Raw genomic sequence first — 19,090 nt, forward strand, 5'->3', positions numbered from 1 at the left:
GTTTTCAGTTAAGTACTCCTGACTTACTTGAGCTGTTACATGAAAAGAAAGAAAGTTTACATTTTAGGAAACTGACTGTTACATAGTCAAAAATAGGAACCTTCCCCTCGAGTCAGCTTGCGAAGATAACTACAGAGATAGAAAATGGTGGCCATTACCTAAGCTGATATTCTGCCTGCCGAAGAATGAGGAACCAGTCTCCTCTCTTAACATACACACACATACACTCAGTAATGCGTCGATCGATAAGACAAGTTAGCTCGAAAAGGCTACAGCCGTTATACCAGTGAGGAAGGTTCGAGAAAGCTGTGGACTAAAATTAAACACACCCTCGCATTTTTATTGGATAGTCGAAAAGTTACAGGAAGCCTATGATTGATTGAAAAATAAATACACAAAATTTATGATTGGCCAGACTCCAAAGCTGGCGGGGTGAGTATGAAATGTTGTAAACCTTGAAGTATAAAAACTCAAGGAAGTCAATTCAGTTCAGAAATCCTATGAACACAAAATTTCTTTAAATTTCTAGTTATTCCACTTTTCACCAGAGTGCATGACCGCAGTTCTCAAATCGAGACATCTATGAATAAAAGTCCAAACTTCTTGAAACAGTTGTAAACTGTGATACACCAAGAAACAAAAGACATTCAGTCAGTTTAGGAAACCTTCAAATAACAAATTACTGTATCAGTTTAGTAGTGACACCTGTTGATCAAATTTCCAACTTCTTGCACTAGTTGTTTCAATTTTTATGCGATAGATAGCATTCTTCAAGGCGCTTCATTTAAATGCACGGGGTTGAGGTGTACCTCCCGGTACAAATAGTAATTAATATTATAAGTAATACAGAGCCTCCGTGTCTCAGGCAGATGCTCGCCGGCCTCTCACCGCCGGGTTTCGTGGTTCAAATCTCGGTTACTCCATGTGAGATTTGTGCTGGACAAAGCGGAGGTTGGACAGGTTCTTCTCAGGGTACTCCGGATTTCCCTGTCGTATTTCATTCCACCAGCACTCTCCAGTAATATTTCCTTTCAACTGTCATTCATTAATCTTTGCCCAAGAGGAGTGCGAGAGGTTCGGCAGCCGCCACAATTCCTGTCCTCGCCGCTAGATGGGGACTTCATTCATAGCGTTCCTGGCCCCGTCGAATGGCAGGAAATAGGGTAAGGATTTTCATTATGAGTAATACGTTTCATAGTGGTATTAGGTAATAATATTAGTTAGTCCTGTTAGTTTGTGAGCAAAAATTATTTGTAGATATTCCTAATAATATTTGAAAACTGTTTCATAGACAATATGGCTAATGCAAGTTACTCATATTATTGGGATTATTTCCATCTTTGTACAGTATTTCGACTCATAATCTATATTATTAGAGAAACCAAAATAAGTGGTACCGTATTTTAATATTTTGGCATAAAATTGTGAAGATCAGTGAAATGGTTGACTCTGAATCAAATAGCGATGAGGAGCGAATGGATATTCACTGTGCAATAAATTTTAGGCCAAGAACAACCTTTAGTGGTAGGAAATAAACACATGAGTACAATGAGAGATTTAGGTCAGATTACAGAACACTTGAATATGTGCTTGATAGGAGAGGCAATATCTTATAATTCTCCACTGCAAGCACTAACAGCACTCAACTGGTACACAGTATCATTGTGTTTCTCATATACATGTTATTTCAAAAGTGGCAGTCCGCTGAGTTATGTCAGCGCCAGATGTCGCATGTTGGTTGGCTGACTATGGTGAAGTACGGTACTGCATTTGTCATAATCACTGAACTTGTCGGTATTCCTTTGGTTTGTGGAGCACTTGGTGGAATGCTAAAAGTTGATGCACCAAGTGCTTATGAATCAGCATTTGCTGATCGATAAACGAAACAATTCTTTAATGTAATGCTCATATGTGAACCAAATTTGGAATTATACTTCTGAGAGCGTGGTTTTGCGACCAAGGGATTCTTAGCTGAGTACTGGCATTGCTTCCACTTATTTGTGCCAGGCTCCTCACTTTCATCTAGCCTGTCCGACCTCCCTTGGTCTACTTTTGTTCTTTTCCGAACAGGAGGTATTAGAGCTCTAGAGGCCTAGGGAGTCTTCCATTTTCAGACCCTTTGTGGACCTTGTTCTCCGTTGGCCGATATATTCTTTTTTCGAGTATCGGATCTCTTCCATTTTTTCTCTCTGATTGGCATTATATAGGGAATGGTTCCCTAGTTGTACTTCCTCTTAAAAAAATAAGCATCACCACCACCACCACCACCACCACTTAGAATTCTATGTTTGTGGGAATTGGCCTGGCAGGGCTCTAAGGCTAAGTGACTTGAACAATAAGATGACTAATGGTTGCAGACATTTCCCTGATGCAGTTCTATTCGGAGACTCAGTCTATCCTTTTATGCTTCGCTTATACCACCAGTAAACCAAGATTTTGCTAGTCAGTCTCAGCAGAGATTTTTAAGCGCACATACAAAATAAAAAGCAAGGAGGGTTATAGAGGCTGCAAATAAAAAACTTCCCGCAAAGGACATTTCTTCTCTCACATTACTTTCAATTCTTTTACCGGTACACATTCTCCTATGTACCCAAAGTACAATGAAAATATCAAGTGAGCCTATTGAACATATGGATTAATAGCCAGTTGTAGTCAAGCACGAGACTACTGCTCGGAACAAACACAAACCAAGAACCTATGCAACAAACCGATTCTCACATCCAATCGGATCAACTGACTAATTAACTAATATTACGAGTGAAGTCATTTTATTAGTAATGTATACATTTTTATGAAACAGAATTTTGTTAACCAATGAGTTTTAATATTATTAGGTAATATTATTAGTTAGTGTTATGAAAGAGGACGATACGGAACACTGCTCTTTCGGAACAGGATGCTGCTAGACCGACCTCGCTGGAGTGCAGGCCACACGGAACACTGTTCTTTCAGAACAGGATGTTCCGGCGTACTGTTCACTTAAAGACCAGTTCCAAGTCCGTTACGGTAGTTTAAAATTATTGTAGTGTACTGTGAAATAGTATATGAGTAATATTTGATTAGGAACTAGCGTGATTATTATATTATTGTAAAATATTTGTGTAGTATAGTAGACGTATCCGTAGAAATTCTCTTGCAAGAATTCTGTAGTTGTATTTGCGATAGGTTTAACTGCAGTTTCCATTTGTATAATTCTTGTGTATTCCCTTCGGTATTCAGTAAATAATGGCAGTTTTTATCTTGTTGTTGTGTTGTAGGATAAAGTAGAGTACGACTAAATAGTATTGTAGTGTACTAGTATATTAATTACCTTTTTCTCGTGAGATCTTTGAGTACTGTCCTATATTTCTTTCCTTTTATTTTTCTGCACATAAGAAGTTACTTTATTTTCACTTTCATTTTCATGTAGAGGTTGGCTAAGGAGTGCAAGTGTAGGAACTGTGGGTGTGGCGAGGCACTGGGGAGTATGAGGAAGGAGTTGGCGAGTTTGAGGGAGATATTTAGGATTCTCTCAGAAGACAGGAAGGAAGGTAGGCCTCCCTCATACAATATACAGGATACAGTAGGTGTAAAAGAGGGATGTGAAGGAAAGGGGGGAATTTTAGAAGAACGGTGATCTAATGTTCTAAGGGGAAGGATATTGCAGACTAAGGGCTCTCTTCAGGATTAGAATTCAGGACAGGTGTCTGTGAGAAATCGGTACGAGTCACTGCAGGTAGAACAACAGAGGGAAGGTGAGGAACAGGGAAATGTTGCTGAGATATGTGGAAGCAGGGGGAAGGGAAAATGTAGGAAAGGAAAATGTAGAGTAGAGAATAGGAAAATACAGGTGGAAGACGGTCATCGGAGGGATAAAAGGGAGGAGGAAGTATCTTCTGCAACTGTCAGGAAAGATAGGACGGATGGGAGGGGATCAAATGTAGTGGGTAGGGTTGAGGCTCTGGTCATGGGGTATTCCATATCAGACATGTGGGGAAAGTGTGTGGAGGAAAGAGTACCAGGGTAGACTGTTATCCAGTAATTAGATTTAGGCAGATGTTGAGGAAAGTAGAAGAGAAGGAGGAGGGAAAGGAGAAGGTGGTTGTGTCTCATGTACTAACAACGTTTGACAAGCAGTATCAACATAGCTGGGGATGTGTGGGATCTGGTAAATGCAGCCTGGGTGAAGTGGAATATTGTGTAGGAGGGATACTGACTGGAGGGTGATTGGGGATTTAATTGAAACTATGGAGGGGATGCGTGGGAAACTGAGAGATATTTCTAGATCCTAATGGGTGGGCGGGAGATCGGAGATCTGTGTTCAGATGGCCTTCACTTAAATCGCAGTGGTAAATATAAGTTAGGAAATTTCTTTGTAAGTGTAATAGGGAGGTACATTCAGGAAAACGGGGTAGTCTAGGGAGCGGTGATAAGGTTACAGGGATCTGGAAGTCAAGTAGGGATGACAAAAAGAATGTTAGTGTAGAACTGTAGAAGTATTGTAAAGAAAGGAATAGAATTAAGTAATTTAATAGATATATACTTATCAGATACTGTAATAGGAGTTGAGTCAAGGCTGAGAAATGATATAATGGAAACAGAAATTTTCTCACGGAACTGGACTGTGTATCGTAGAGATAGGGTAGGAATGGTGGGAGGGGGAGTATTCATTCTGGTGAGAGTAGAATTTGTACGCTACGAAAAAGTTAAAGATCACAAACATAAAATTCTAGGTGTAAGGCTCATTTCTAAAAATAATAGGCAACTTTATGTCTTTGAATTGTACATACTGGGAAAGCGTAGCGCTGACGCGGATTCAGAATTATTTGATAAGCTAATCACGAATGTGGGAAACGACATGGATAGGAATGTGAATGTAGCGGGAGATCTGAATTTACCAAATGTCAATTGGGAAGGTAATGCGAACGACAGGAAGCATGACCAACAAATGACAAGTAAGCTAATATGGGACGGACAGCTGATTCAGAAAGTGATGGAACCAACTAGAGGGAAAAATATCCTCGACGTGGTGCTGATAAAACCAGATGAGCTGTATCAAAAACCGAAGTAATAGACGGTATTAGAGATCATGAAGCTGTTATTATCGTAGTTAAAAAATTATTGAAAGGAGAGTCGTAAAGGTAGGACTATTAGGCAGTACCATATTGCTGATAAAGCACTCATGGGGACGTTTTTATAAAGTAAGTATGATCGGTGGAAAACGGTACATAAAAATGTGAACAGGTTCTGGGATGGGTTTAAAGCAATTGTTGAGGAATGTGACAATAGGTCTGTACCTTTAAAGGGGGGTAATGAATGGTAAAGACCTAAATTACTAAAATAGAAAAATAAGGAGACTAAGGAGGTGCAGACTGGAAAGAAATAGCGTTAGAAATGGCTGTGGAAGTAAGGAGGAATTGAGGTAACTTACTAGGAAATTGAATCTAGGAAAGAAGTCAGCTAAGGATAACATGAAGGCAAGCATAATTGGCAGTCATACAAATTCCCTTCCATTTTTTCACTAACTACTACTACTAATAATAATAATAAAACTGTACGGTTCAATTTCTGTTATACGTCGAATTGGATCTTGAAATTCAGCCAGTTGATCTCTCCTTCCATGGCTATCCACATACGTTACGACTTATGGACCCGCTGTCGTATTATTTTTCTCCCCTGCTGCAACTAATGTCGAATTTGTGTATTCCGGTCTTTTTATTTTCGGAGAGGTTCATTTTCTATTATAGATGCTGTGTGGGCCAGACCGTTGCCTACGTTATAATACAAGGCCTGGAACTAGAGCCCGTAAAACGCTATGGAAGTGGTTACACTGAAGTTCAATGCCGGGCCGCTAGGATCGCTATCTTGCCCCCTGTCGACCAGGCTCGCGCCTTTAAACGTGTTCATTAACTAAATTGATTGTGAATGTATTATGTATTTGTCTGATAAGCATTCGCAGTTCCAGTCATGCTTTATTCACGAGAAATTAAAGGTAGTGGAATTTCGTTTCACAAGTTTCCAGTGAATGTTCCTAAGTTTTGATCCCAAAATTTGTCACTGGACATTTTTTAAACTATGCTACCGTGACCGGCAATCATTTGAGAGGCATCTTCAAACTCAGAAATCTTAAATTAGGAAACCAACGAGGAAAATAATTTGCCCAACAAATTTCACGAAAATGAATGTAGCAAGAGCTAAAAATATTGTATTTTCCCCTGAAACAATCTCTGGTTTGTAAAGTATGGAGGTAGTTTTGTCCCGAGAGCATAAAATACAGTTTAAAATACGCCATTTGTTTTATGGAGCATTTTATTAAATTGTTAAATGCGCATAACATCTGCAACACCTCACATGGGACATATTCCAGGAACGAGAACAAACGAGCATCTTTTAACCGGGCGAGTTGGTCGTACGGTTAGGGGCACGCGGCTGTGAGCTTGCATCCGGGAGATAGTGGGTTCGAATCCCACTGTTGGCAGCCCTGAAGATGGTTTTCTGTGGTTTCCCATTTTGACACCAGGCAAATGCTGGGGCTGTACCTTAATTAAGGCCACGGCCGCTTCCTTCCAACTCCTAGGCCTTTCCTATCCCATCGTCGCCATAATACCTATCTGTGTCGGTGCGATGTAAAGTCACTAGCAATAAAATAAAAATAAAAGCAACTTTTAGTACTGAAGATGAACTCCTCAGTTGGTAAATTAATGATTTCCTGTCATATATTAAGAAACTTAAAATGCATTCAGAGAAAGTAAAAAAAGAATCATGAGAGAAATGTATCAGGCATAGATCTTGACTACCCAGTCCACTGTGGCCTGCGTAAAATACCTCATAAGTATACATTTGCACTATACATTGATGAGGAACCTAACGAGCTATGACATCGAGCTCTTCTTCAGCTACGGTACCTAAGACGCCAAGCGGAATACAATGACATTATGGTTCGTGTGGCAAAATAAAAAACAGACTGTAAAGGCTGTTTAGAACATATCTGTTCTCCAACTACTCAAAGTCCAACATTGTGTCTTATTCGTTTTCAAGATCGAGGAGCCCTCAGATACCGAAAATCATCGTCTGTGGCACTTCTGCAGTGAACGACGGAATTTGTCACTTCCGCTACGCAGTACTTCTCCCGAAGAGAGTTACTGAAAGGTGTACGCTTATTTTTTCGAAAGACATGTTCAACAGTGAAATTAAGTGTGGAAAGTTTAAAGGCGACAAACCACCTCTTTTTCTACTATGAAAATTTCTGAGACCTCTAGACAACATTGTTTTGAGCCACTCAAGTAGAAGAGTGAAAGTTTTGAAACTTGATAAGAAGCCCCTCAAAAGGAAAGTTTTTAAACTTCAATGACATATCCAAGCCAATGCAGCACCGCTCTATAAATAAAGTACTGTCAATACTTGCAAAAACATTCAGTTCTTTTAATTTATGATATACTTTACTTATTGACATGCGAATACAAGGGGGCAAGTCCGCGATCCTAGCGGCTGAATGGTGAACTAGGAAGCAACCCGTTTCCACGAGTGCATTTCAAGGCCTTGTATTATAGCGTAGGCAACGGCCAGACATAGCCGGACATTATACCCAGTGATCTTTTCAGTAGGTGTCGTATAATTGGAAGTTTTTAGCGGTAATACATCCTTTTGTAAATTCAGCCTATTGTACTGAATGATAGAAATTAAATTTGTTCTTCATGCGTTTGTTTTAAGTGATTAAACTACTTTAAACTACATTAAAATGTTTGGTTTTATTTCGAAGTGTGAGGCATGTTGTTATATAAGACTCGTATTAGCCAGTTGTACAGCTTATTCCGCTAATTGTGATACAGATTTCCTTTATTGACGAATTGTGATTTCTATCATTTTACACTGTGTTCACAACCTCTAAGATATTGTCGGTAATGCTTAAGTTTCAATAATTTACTTTTGCCGAACTTACAGATCTCAGTTGAGAACCGCAATAAGTTAATACTAATCTTTCTGTTTCAGCATTCTAGCGTGCATATTTTTATATTTAATACTTTTAATTTTTCTTAAATTTTACGCTTACTTAAGCATTAAAAGTGTATACTTGTATAACCAGCTTTCTTCTTGAAATCTCCTGCAAGTGTCGGCAAGTCGTGTGTAGCGTGCAATTAAATTTAGAGGAATGAGGAATTTTTCTGAAGAGCTACGCAGGTGAAGAAATGCGGATCGTTGTTTCAGAAAGAAATTACAGGATGCAGTGTATAATTTTAATTATTGTGTTAATGTGTTATTTACCTCTGTGTGCGATTTAAAAGTGATGCTGTGAATGTTGAGTTTTTCTTTACACTGTCGGCTGCGAAATATGGTGGTAGGGTTCGAAATCTTGAGAGATGTTCCGTTTAGGATATCTGGAATATTATCTGAATATGTAGCATTCTTGGTATATAAGTGTTGTTATGGAGATTCTTCTGTATCACATCATTACCCCACAACACAGCTATATCCAGTAATTAGTCCTTATGTTTTATTTATCAGTAGGCTGCCTCTCTTTCAGATTTTTCTGATAATTATTAGTATGTAAAATATCTCCTTCTGGGGTGAGTGGCAGTGAGATTGCATGGTTCGAATTCCGCGATGGGTAGCCCAGAAATTGTTTCTGTGGTTCCCCCATTTTCTCATTACTTAACCTTAATTAACTCTCCTATCTTCCTAACCTTAGCCCTTTCTCTTCGATATGTTAGTGCAACATTAAACCACTTCCAAGAATGAAAGAAAAATGTTCAGGACTAAATTCAGGCTCTGGAAACTGTACAAGGCAGTTACTTGCAAACCAGTAATATATTAATAAAATAACCAGTGATGGCCAGAACAAGTAAACGTGGCACACTTTAGTTGTGTCCCCTACGTTGGAATATACAAAGTACAATTGATCATAGTTTCCTCAATAGATGTGAAGTCTGCTTCCTGGTAATGAGTAAGAATTTACGCAATTGGCCACAGGAATGAAGCTCGTGTTACATGTGTGAAAAATTGTAGTATTCATTGTTACTGCAGTATGTTTACTTTTACAGTAAAATGTCATTGACCAACAAACATTGCTATTGGGTGAAATGAATTTTGTGAGGCATCCCTTGAGGTATTCAACGCAGACAAGTTTCTTACCACCTGGGGAATAATATAAACTGATAAATATTAAAACCAAATGTTTGACACGGAACTCCATTCAAGGGGCGCACTGGTAAACACCCCTCGGTTGTGTCGTAAGACATGACATGCACAGACAAATACTGTAAGGACCCTTAAGTAAAAGTTGGTGGCATTGTTGCATGAAATGAGCGAATAGCAGTGTTGTATAGATTTCTGTCTTTAGTTCTACAGATTCTTTTTCTTCATTTTCTGTTTCCAGTCTTCTGGGTAGAGTTGTGAATTAAGGACTCCCACGTTTTGTTTCTCTCCTTCACCGTATCCATCCACCTCTTTCAGGGCATTCCCTGACGTCTTTCTTCTTCTATTTTCTGTGTAAATACTCACTTTGGGATGTGGAATGTCCCAGTTCCAGACTATGTATCTCACACATTGGTAAAACACATTGGCTTGTTCAGTCCTTTTTCCAACTTTTTAATTTATCATTCTATCTTCTGCTATTTTTCTCCATGAATACTTGAAGCTTTCCACAATATCTAATGTTCTTCCATTTACTTCAATATTCCCACTTTCTTCTCTATTACATCTCATCACCACTATTATCGTAAACTTCTCCACACTTATTTTAATTCCATATTCCTCTATCTCCTGATTTTGTACAGAAACTTGTTCTTGTACTTCCATTTCATCTTCTCCCTGTGGATCAGTGGTAAAGTGTCGGTCTCCGGATCCCAAGATAGCGGGTTCAAACCCGCAGACGTAGTCAGATTTTTGAAGGGTGGAGAAAAGTCCATTCGACACTCCATATCGTACGATGTCGGCATGGAAAAGATCTCTGGTGACACATTTGGTTTTTACCCTACAAAATTAATTAAATCTCAGCCACAGATGCCCAAGATAGTTTCGGTTTACTCGGTCTGCCATCTAATGGGCCTAGAGTAAAACCGAACGTCGAAGTTGATGAGCAGACAGCCAGATGGTGTCGAATTGAAATGTCTGCACATGATAGCTGAGGCCATACTATTATTATCATTATTATTATTATTATTATTATTATTATTATTATTATTATCATCACCCCATATTACAATGTCATCTCTAAAGAGTGAGGCCTTTGCCTCCTTGGTTCCCATTTTTTGTTGTATACCCTTGTGTATTTCATCCATGACTGTAATGAAGTGTAGAGGGGATAATACATATCCTTGTTGAAGTCCTGTTTCTAGTTTGAACCGGTTTGTTTGTCCTGTAGTAGTCTTCATATTAATTTCTCATTTTTCATTTTTGGCTTTTATTGTTAGTTCTCCTCTCCCTGCCTGCTTTTTTATCAGTGCATCGAAGACCGCTTGCTGTGGTACACGGTCATATGCCTCCTCAATATCTATAAATGTCATTACTAAATCCTGCCTGAACTCCCATCTTTTCACCATCATGTTTTTCAGATTCAACGGACTGAAATCTTAACAATTATGTTTGCACTGAATGTCGTGTACAGAACCACATGGAAGTGAAACATGGATACTAACTGGTGCTGAGAAAAACAGAATGTAGGCCTTTGAAATGCCATGATATCGGAATTTGTTGAAGATCAGATGATTAGAACACGCCTCAAATAAAGAGTTAGTGAATCAGCTTGATGAGAGGAGAATAGTTTTAGAGAAGCTGATCCTGTTAAGAAAAATGTTGATAGAAAAATCTCAAGGCACAGAAGCACAGTGCAGAGGGTAAAAATGGTAGGAAGATTCCAAGATTTGGACCCAGGTGATCAGAGTGATATTCACATGATTTTGTCACTGGATTTTCATGAAATATTGTGAATTTCAATCACAATCAATGTACGTTGGATTTTTAGAAAGAAAAGTCATGTTGCTGTGATTTCAGTTCCATATAAAACTGTAATTTATGTTGCTATTAATAAGATAAGTTGTAATGTAAAACTAGGGTAATATGATTTCAATATTGACAGATATGTTAAATTGGATATCCTATGGAAGTGATCATTGTATTAGAAGTCGTGTAAAACTGGAGGCGGTGACCGTAGCATCAGTCATAGATAACTTGAAGTCCTATATGTATGATCATGATAATATCAACAATCATTTAAAATTTTGGATCTTTTTGGTATGATCATAATATTGACAGTCATGTGGTTACGTATTTATTTAGCATGAATTGTTTCATGGTATGGGTTACTGTAGCCTCGTCCTAGTTTGTGAACCATGAGCAATGGTTGAGTGGCCTAGTAAGTGGTCCTGAGAGTTCGGATACCAGTTGCTATGGAATGGGAGTGGGCATCTCGGACATTCTCTGAGTCATGGCCCTCCTTGTGCTCAGGCAGTTAGGACTATACAATCCACTGATGGTCCATAACCCGTTAGAGGAGAGATCCTCACTTGGACTATGTGTAAGTAGGGTAGCATCCTGCTTCATGAATTTACTGAGCTCAGAACATTTTAAGCAAGCCTCAGACCTATGGGTGTAAGCTTGCTGCTTAGTCTGTTGAAAAATAACCTATGTAGCAATGACAGCAATAAGAAATATATATTTTCTGGCCTGTGTTTCAGTGTAAGGTGATTGGAAGTAATCAACAACCCCAGTACTTTCTAACTACTCCAGTTGCAGTGTGAAATGGACCTGGAAGTAAACATCAAACAGGAACCAGCCTGGCCTGATGGAACAACAAATGCCTCACTTGTAAGTCCCATTCCAGATAACTTTATAGAGATCAGAATTTAACCCTTAGTGACTAAATAAGTTTGTCTGGGTTAAAATTTACTCTCTGCTTACACAACATTAACACCAGCAGTCTTCATTTGCTGCGTGGGCATCTAGGCATGGTATGACTGTTTTGTTTCTTTGCCGTGGATTATGTGATAGCTTGCTACAGAAAGTTGCCAGCTCTTAGGAAGTACAAACAACAGTAGTTGTGGCATGAGCCCACAGATGAGGGCCACAGAGTTGACAATTGGCCTCTAGCATTTACTAGTGGATGGCAGTGAATTCATTGTTTGATGGTGGCAAAAACCTGAATTAATGTTGTGGGCTTGATAGTGAAGGAGCCTTGGTTATAACCAGCTAACGACAAATTTGTGATGGGCATTGTCTCAAGATCGATGCTGCAGGGCATTTCTTGTGTTAAGTACCCATTGATTGACTGTGTGTTGTTTAATTGTTTACCTCTGTTGGTTATTGAAATGGATTTCTGAGGGGTGTATGATTATGTATTTATTATGCATGATTTGGTTCATGGTGTGGGTTACTGTAGTCTTGCCCTAGTTCGTGAACCATGGGCAAGAGCTGAGTGGCCTAGTAAGTGGTTCTGAGAGATGGGATACCAGTTGCTATGGAATGGGAGTGGGCATCTTGGACATATTCTGATTCATGGCCCTACTTGCGCTCAGGCAGCTAGGACTATACAATCCACTGGTGGTCCATAACCCGTTAGAGGAGAGATCCTCACTTGGACTATGTGTAAGTAGGGTAGCATCCTGCTTCATGAATCTACCGAGCTCAGGACAGTTTAAGCAAGCCTCGGACCTATGGGAGTAACGGAGTCCCACTCCCATTTGACAGGCGAGGGACTCCTTGGAAACAACTTGGCGAACGAAATGGAATTCGATGGGGAGCTATCAATATTAATGGGGCTTATGGAAGAAAGAAAGTAGAACTGGCTGAGTCAGCAAAGAGGATGCATCCGGATGTGTTCGGAATAAGTGATATTCGGGTAAGGGGAGACAATGAGGAAGAGATAGGAGATTATAAAATTTTCTTGATGGGTGTTAAAAAGGGAAGGGGGGGCCGATGACCTTCAATGTTAATCCCCTTAAAACAACAAACATCATCAACATCATCATCAGAAAGAGAAGGGCAGAGTCCGGGGTAGGACTGTTTATCAGGAATACCATCACATGCATCATAGTTTCTGTTAGGCACATAAATGAGCGAATGATGTGGGTAGATTTCGCAATTGGAGAAATTAGGACCAGAATTGTCTCAGTGTATTGACCATGTGAGGGTGCAGATGAGGATGAAGTTGACAAGTTTTATAAAGCATGACATCATGGTAGTGTGAACAGCAAGGATAGAATAGTGCTAATGGGTGATTTCATTGTGAGAGTTGGAAATAAAACTGAAGGATACGAAAGGTTGATTGGTAAATGTGGGGGAGATATGGAAATGGGAAGCATTTGCTTCACTTCTGTGCTAGTATGGGTTTAGCAGTTACGAATATATTCTTCAAGCATGAAGCTATTAACCACTACACATGGGAGGCTATGGGTACCAGATCCATAACAGACTATATCTTAACCGACTTCGAATTCAGTAAATCTGTCAGGAATGTATCAGTTTTCTGGGGATTTTTGGATGATACAGACCACTATCTGATCTGTAGTGAACTAAGTATATGTAGGCCTAGGTTGGAGAAAGTGTAATCTGTCTGCAAACGAATAAGTGTAGAAAATCTCCAGGACGAGGAAATTAGATGGAAGTACATGGATATGATTAGTGACAAGTTATGAACAGTAGACGGTAAGCAGGTTCAGGATATAGAAAGAGAATGGGTGGCATGGAGGGATGCTATAGTAGAAACAGTAAGGAAATGCCACGGAACTTCTTTTTGTAAGGATGGGAAAAGGCAAACTTCTTGGTGGAGTAATGAAGTGAGAGGAGTTTGCAAACATAAGAGGAAGGCTTATCAGAAGTGGCTCCGAACAAGGGCCAATGCAGATAGAGCATTGTATGTAGATGGAAGAAGCAGAGTGAAACAAATAGTTGTTAAATCAAAAAAGAAGTCATGGGAAGATTTTGGTAATAACCTGGAAAGGCTAGGTCAAACAGCAGGGAAACCTTTCTGGACAGTAATAAAGAATGTTATGAAGGAAGGGAAAAAGGAAATGAACAGTGTTTTGAGTAATTCAGGTGAACTCATAATAAATCCCAGGGAATCACCTGAGAGGTGGTGGGAATATATTGAACATCTTCTCAATGTAAAAGGAAATCTTTCTGGTGGTGTTGTGAACCGCCAAGCTCATGGGGAGGAGGAAAATGATGTTGGTAAAATTAAGCTTGACGGAGTGGAAGGATGGTAAATAAACTCCATTGTCATAAAGCAGCAGGAATAGATGAATTTAGACCTGAAATGATGAAGTATTGTGGGAGGCAGGGATGAAATGGCTTCACAGAGAAGTAAGTTTAGCAAGGAGTATTGGTAAGGTACCTTCGGATTGGACAAAAGCAGTAATTGCACCTAACTATAAGCAAAGGAACAGGAAGGATTGCAACAACTATCGAGGTATCTCATTGATTAGTATACCAGGCAAAGTATTCACTGGCATCTTGGAATGGAGGGTGCGATCAGTAGCTGGGAGGAAGTTAGATGAAATCCACTGTGGTTTCAGACCACAGAGAGGCTGTCAAGATCATTTTTTCACTATGCGGCAGGTAATTGAAAAATGCGCCGAGAGGGATAGGCAGTTGTGTTTATGTTTCATAGATCTAGAGAAAGCATATGACAGGGTATCGAGGGAAAAGATGTTCACCATACTGGAGAACTACGGATTTAAATGCAGATTATTAAAATCAATCAAAGGCATTTATGTTGACAGTATATTGGCTTTCAGTGAGAATTGATGGTAGAATGAGTTCTTGGTTCAGCGTACGTACAGGTGTTATACAAGGCTGTAATCTTTCACCTTTGCTGTTTGTAGTTTACATGGATCACCTGCTGAAAGGTATAAAATGACAGGGAGGGATTCAGTTAGGTGGAAATTTAGTAAGCAGTCTGGCCTTTGCTGACAACTTGGTCGTAATGGTAGATTGTGCCGAAGGCCTGCAGTCAAATATCCTGGAACTTGATAATGGGTTTGGTAAGGATATTTGCCTTTCAGAGACTAAATTGATATCAGTAGGTAAGAAATTCAACAGAATTGAATGTCTGATTGGTGTTACAAAGCTAGAACAAGTCGATAATTTCAAGTATTTAGGTTGTATGTTCTCCCAGGTTGGTCATATAGTAAGTGAGATGGGATCAAGGTGTATAAAGCTAATGCAGTGAGCTCACAGTTGCGGTCAACAGTATTCTATAAGAAGGAAGTCAGCTCCCAGACGAAACTATCTTTACATCGGTCTGCTTTCTAACCAAAGGGAGTGATAGCCTGGTGGACTCGGGATATCATATTCATAAGTTAGATGTAATTGACATTAAAGTAGCGAGAATGATTGCTGGCACAAAAGTAGTTAAATACAGGGATTCGGGCGCCTCCACCTCCGCAGGCTCCCAGGGGCCTCTTCCAGTGCTGCCAACTAAACCTTACTAGCGCGAGATTTGAATTAGTAAACAAAGCCACGTGCTTTTTTGACAGCCACATGCTTTTTGATAGACAACAACGCATCGCTAACCTCACTGCTGCCATCTTTACGGGCCTAAACCTAAGTGCTGACAACTTAAACTTACTAGCATGAGATTTGAATCGGTAAACCAGCCACATGCTTTTTTGACAGCTGCCCTCCGCCATCTTTAATCAACAGAGCACTGTGCTGCCCTCTTTATGGCTACTACCTTAAGCACGTAGTAGCAGGCAATTTAAAAAGTTCTGTTAGCTCTTTTCCGCTATCTTTAATCAAGAGAGCACCGTGCTGCACTCGTTAGCTACTTACCTTTGAAATGTGGTGGCGGCAATTTGAAAAATTCCACATGCTCTTGTTGGGAAACAAACCCACGTGCTTTTTTGACAGCAGCCATTAGCCGTCTTGCATCGCTAACCTCAGTGCTGCACTCTTTAGCTACATACCTTTGAAATTTGATGGCAGCAAATTTCACATTCTCTCGTCTGGAAACTAATCCCCGTGCTTTTTTAACAGCTGTCATCCGCCATCTTTAATCAAGAGAGCACCGTGCTGCACTCTTTAGATACATACCTTTGAAATGTGGTGGCAGCAATTTGAAAAATGCTTTTTGAGGGCAGCCATCTTTAATCTTCAGAGCACCGTGCTGCTATCTTGCGGGCAATTAAAAAAAATTCCGTCATCTGCCATCTTACATTGCAAACCTCAGTGCTGCACTCTTTAGGTACATACCTTTGAAATATGGTGCGGATAATTTAAAAAATTCTACAGCAGCCATCTCTCGACGCTAATTGCACAAGATGGTGGCCATACACGACTCCTTAAGGGTGCTTACGCAAGATGGCTGCTTACATAGGTTCTTATGAGACTCCCTTGGATGCTTGCGCAAGATGGCGGCTACACATGGCTCCTTATGAGACCCCCTAGGGATGCTTGCTCAAGGTGGCGGCTTCTCTTATGAGACGCCTTAAGGGTGCTTGCGCAAGATGGCTGCTGCTCTTATGAAGAAAGCTAGCTTAGAGGCTAACGTGCCGTGCTAGTTCGATTGATTAAATTTGGGGCTTGAATGCAAAATGTTAAATATCTCAAAAACGGTGCATCGTAGATCAAAACGGACAAAATGTTTCCGCCCAATATGCAGCTATGTAGTATGAGGAACATGATAGTATAAGAAAAATATAGTTTAATGATGAGTTCAACAGTTCGGTTTCCACTTAGGCCCTTTGGCATTTGCTCTGTTTTAGTTTGTATTGAAAGAAGTCTTCGTAACATGATCAGGTCTAGCTATGGTAGAGAGTATAACGTGCCGTGCTGGTTCGATTTATTAAATTTGGGGCTTAAATGCAAAATGTTAAATATCTCAAAAACGGTACATCGGAGAGCAAAACTGACAAAATTTTTCCGCCAAATACGTACGTATGCAGTATCAGGAACATGATAGCATAAGGAACACATAGTCTCTAGATGAGATCAATGGTTCGGTTCCTACTTAGGCCCTTTGGCATTGACGGCTATCTAATTCTGCAAGATGGCGGCTATATGTAGCTACTTATGAGAGAGCTTAAGGGTGCTTGCACAAGATGACTGCTGCTTTTATGAGACTCCCTAGGGATGCCTATGCAAGATGGCGGACACAAAATGGTGGCTATGCATAGCTCCTGATGAGACAGCCTAGTGGTGCTCACACAAGATGGTGGCTGCTGTTATGCATGCAGTGGAGGAAAATTTGAAAAATTCTCTGTGCTTTGTTTGACAAACTGCTATCTTTAATTAACAGAGCACCATGCGACCATCTTTAGCTACTACCTTACGTACGTAGTAGCAGGTAATTTGAAAAATTCCACGTGCTTCTCTGACAGCGGCTGTCTTTAATCAACAGAGCACCATGCTGCTATCTTTAGCTACTTACCCTTGACATGTTCTAGCAGGCAATTTGTGACAGATCTCATCTTTAATCAACAGAGCATCGTGCTGCTATCTTTACAGCACTAAATCTCATACTTTTGAAATGTGGTGGTGGGTAATTTGAAAAATTCTTTGTGCTTTTTTGACAGCTATCAGCGGTCATCTTTAAACAATAGCGGTTATACATAAACTGTTCAGGCCTCTTCCTATGTCAAGACATTTCCCTATTGAACAAGTTTAAACCTGCATCGCGGAGGCAGAGTGTGCAGCGATAACATCATTATGCATGCTTAGACTTGTAGATCACAGAAGATACATAACAAGACTAGAATCAAGTGCTGTGTTTGGTACAGCATGTGTTTAGAACATTGCTTGATGTGTTGAGAACACTAAATAAGTGAACAAGACCAGAATAGAACACTGTACTTGATACAACATGTGTTTAGAACATATCCTCCTCCACATCCCGCTCGGTTAAGGCATAGCTTTATCGAACATACAACACGATCTTATGCACAAGGCAGTGATCACATGTTGAAGTTAACGACATCGAGTACAGCATTTGATTCTAGTCTTGTTATGTTTCTTTTATCATCTGCAAGTCTAAGCAGTACTGGAAGAGGCCCCTGGGAGTGGTGGAGGAGGCCCCTGGGAGCCTGCAGAGGACGAGACGCCCAAATCCCTGTATTTAACTACTCACAAACTTGTGGGAACAATGGCAGGATGTCCTTGGAATGAGGAGATAATGGCTAATGTAGGAATGAACTCGATGGATGAAGCTGTTAGCATAAACTGGCTTTGGAGGTGGGGTCATGTCAGGCGAATGGAGGAGGATAGGTTACCTAGGAGGATAATGGACTCTTTTATGGAGGGTAAGAGAAGTAGAGGGAGACCAAGACTATGATGGTTAGACTCATTTCCTAACAATTTAAAGATATGAGGTATAGAAATAAATGATTAGAGCCGGGCTGAGTGGCTCAGACGGTTAAGGCGCTGGCCTTCTGACCCCAACTTGGCAGGTTCGATCCTGGCTCAGTCTGGTGGTATTTGAAGGTGCTCAAATATGTCAGCCTCGTGTCGGTAGATTTACTGGCATGTAAAAGAACTCCTGCGGGGCTAAATTCCGGCACCTCGGCGTCTCCAAAATTTGTAAAAGAGTAGTTAGCAGGACGTATAACAAATAACATTATTATTAAATGATTAGAGGTATACAACTAAATGAAGCCACAGCACTACTTGCAGGTAGAGGATTGTGGAAACGTTTAGTAAATTCACAGAGGCTCTCAGACTGAATGCTGGAGGGCATAACAGTCTATAGTGGTAATGTAGGTATGTATGTACGTACATAATGATTTGGTAATGGTAATCTTTGTGGGATTGACATCATTTCCTATCATATGTCAGCGAATTGCAATGTTAGTAGTTGCAGAAGTGATGGAGAATGGTGGATGCTAGATTGAGTTATGTTATTGTCAGGAGGTCCCTCGCTCTCATTCTGAAGAGATTTTTCCTCTAAAAGGAAAGCAGCCTTTTGCAAAGATGTTAAGGATCGCTAAATGGATCTACAAGCTGAAATCAAGACTTTAGACACTGTATGTCAGTCTAAAGTAGAAAGTCTGAAGAGATGACACAAATTAAGCAAAAGGAAAACCTATAATTTACATCAAGGCATGGTACATTAAAGGACTTCTGAAATACATCAACTCTTATTAAGATTCAGGACGACAAACCAACTAAATCTTCTGGACGAGAT

At 40.0% G+C, this 19,090-nt stretch overlaps 1 protein-coding gene across 1 annotated transcript in view; it reads left to right on the forward strand.

Annotated features, from left to right (window-relative positions):
* Window positions 1-7,783: 7,783 nt before the first annotated feature.
* Window positions 7,784-19,090, forward strand: part of LOC136885373 (zinc finger protein 649) — a 136,528-nt gene continuing 125,221 nt past the window's right edge. Inside the window, exons 1-2 of the mRNA XM_068230260.1 lie at window positions 7,784-7,877; window positions 11,652-11,781. Of these exons, the coding sequence (XP_068086361.1) occupies window positions 11,716-11,781 (66 nt within the window). The 5' untranslated portion in view covers window positions 7,784-7,877; window positions 11,652-11,715. The remainder of the gene's footprint in view (window positions 7,878-11,651; window positions 11,782-19,090) is intronic.

This window comes from Anabrus simplex, chromosome 14 (genome assembly GCF_040414725.1).
Source record: "Anabrus simplex isolate iqAnaSimp1 chromosome 14, ASM4041472v1, whole genome shotgun sequence".
NCBI classification, from domain to species: domain Eukaryota; kingdom Metazoa; phylum Arthropoda; class Insecta; order Orthoptera; family Tettigoniidae; genus Anabrus; species Anabrus simplex.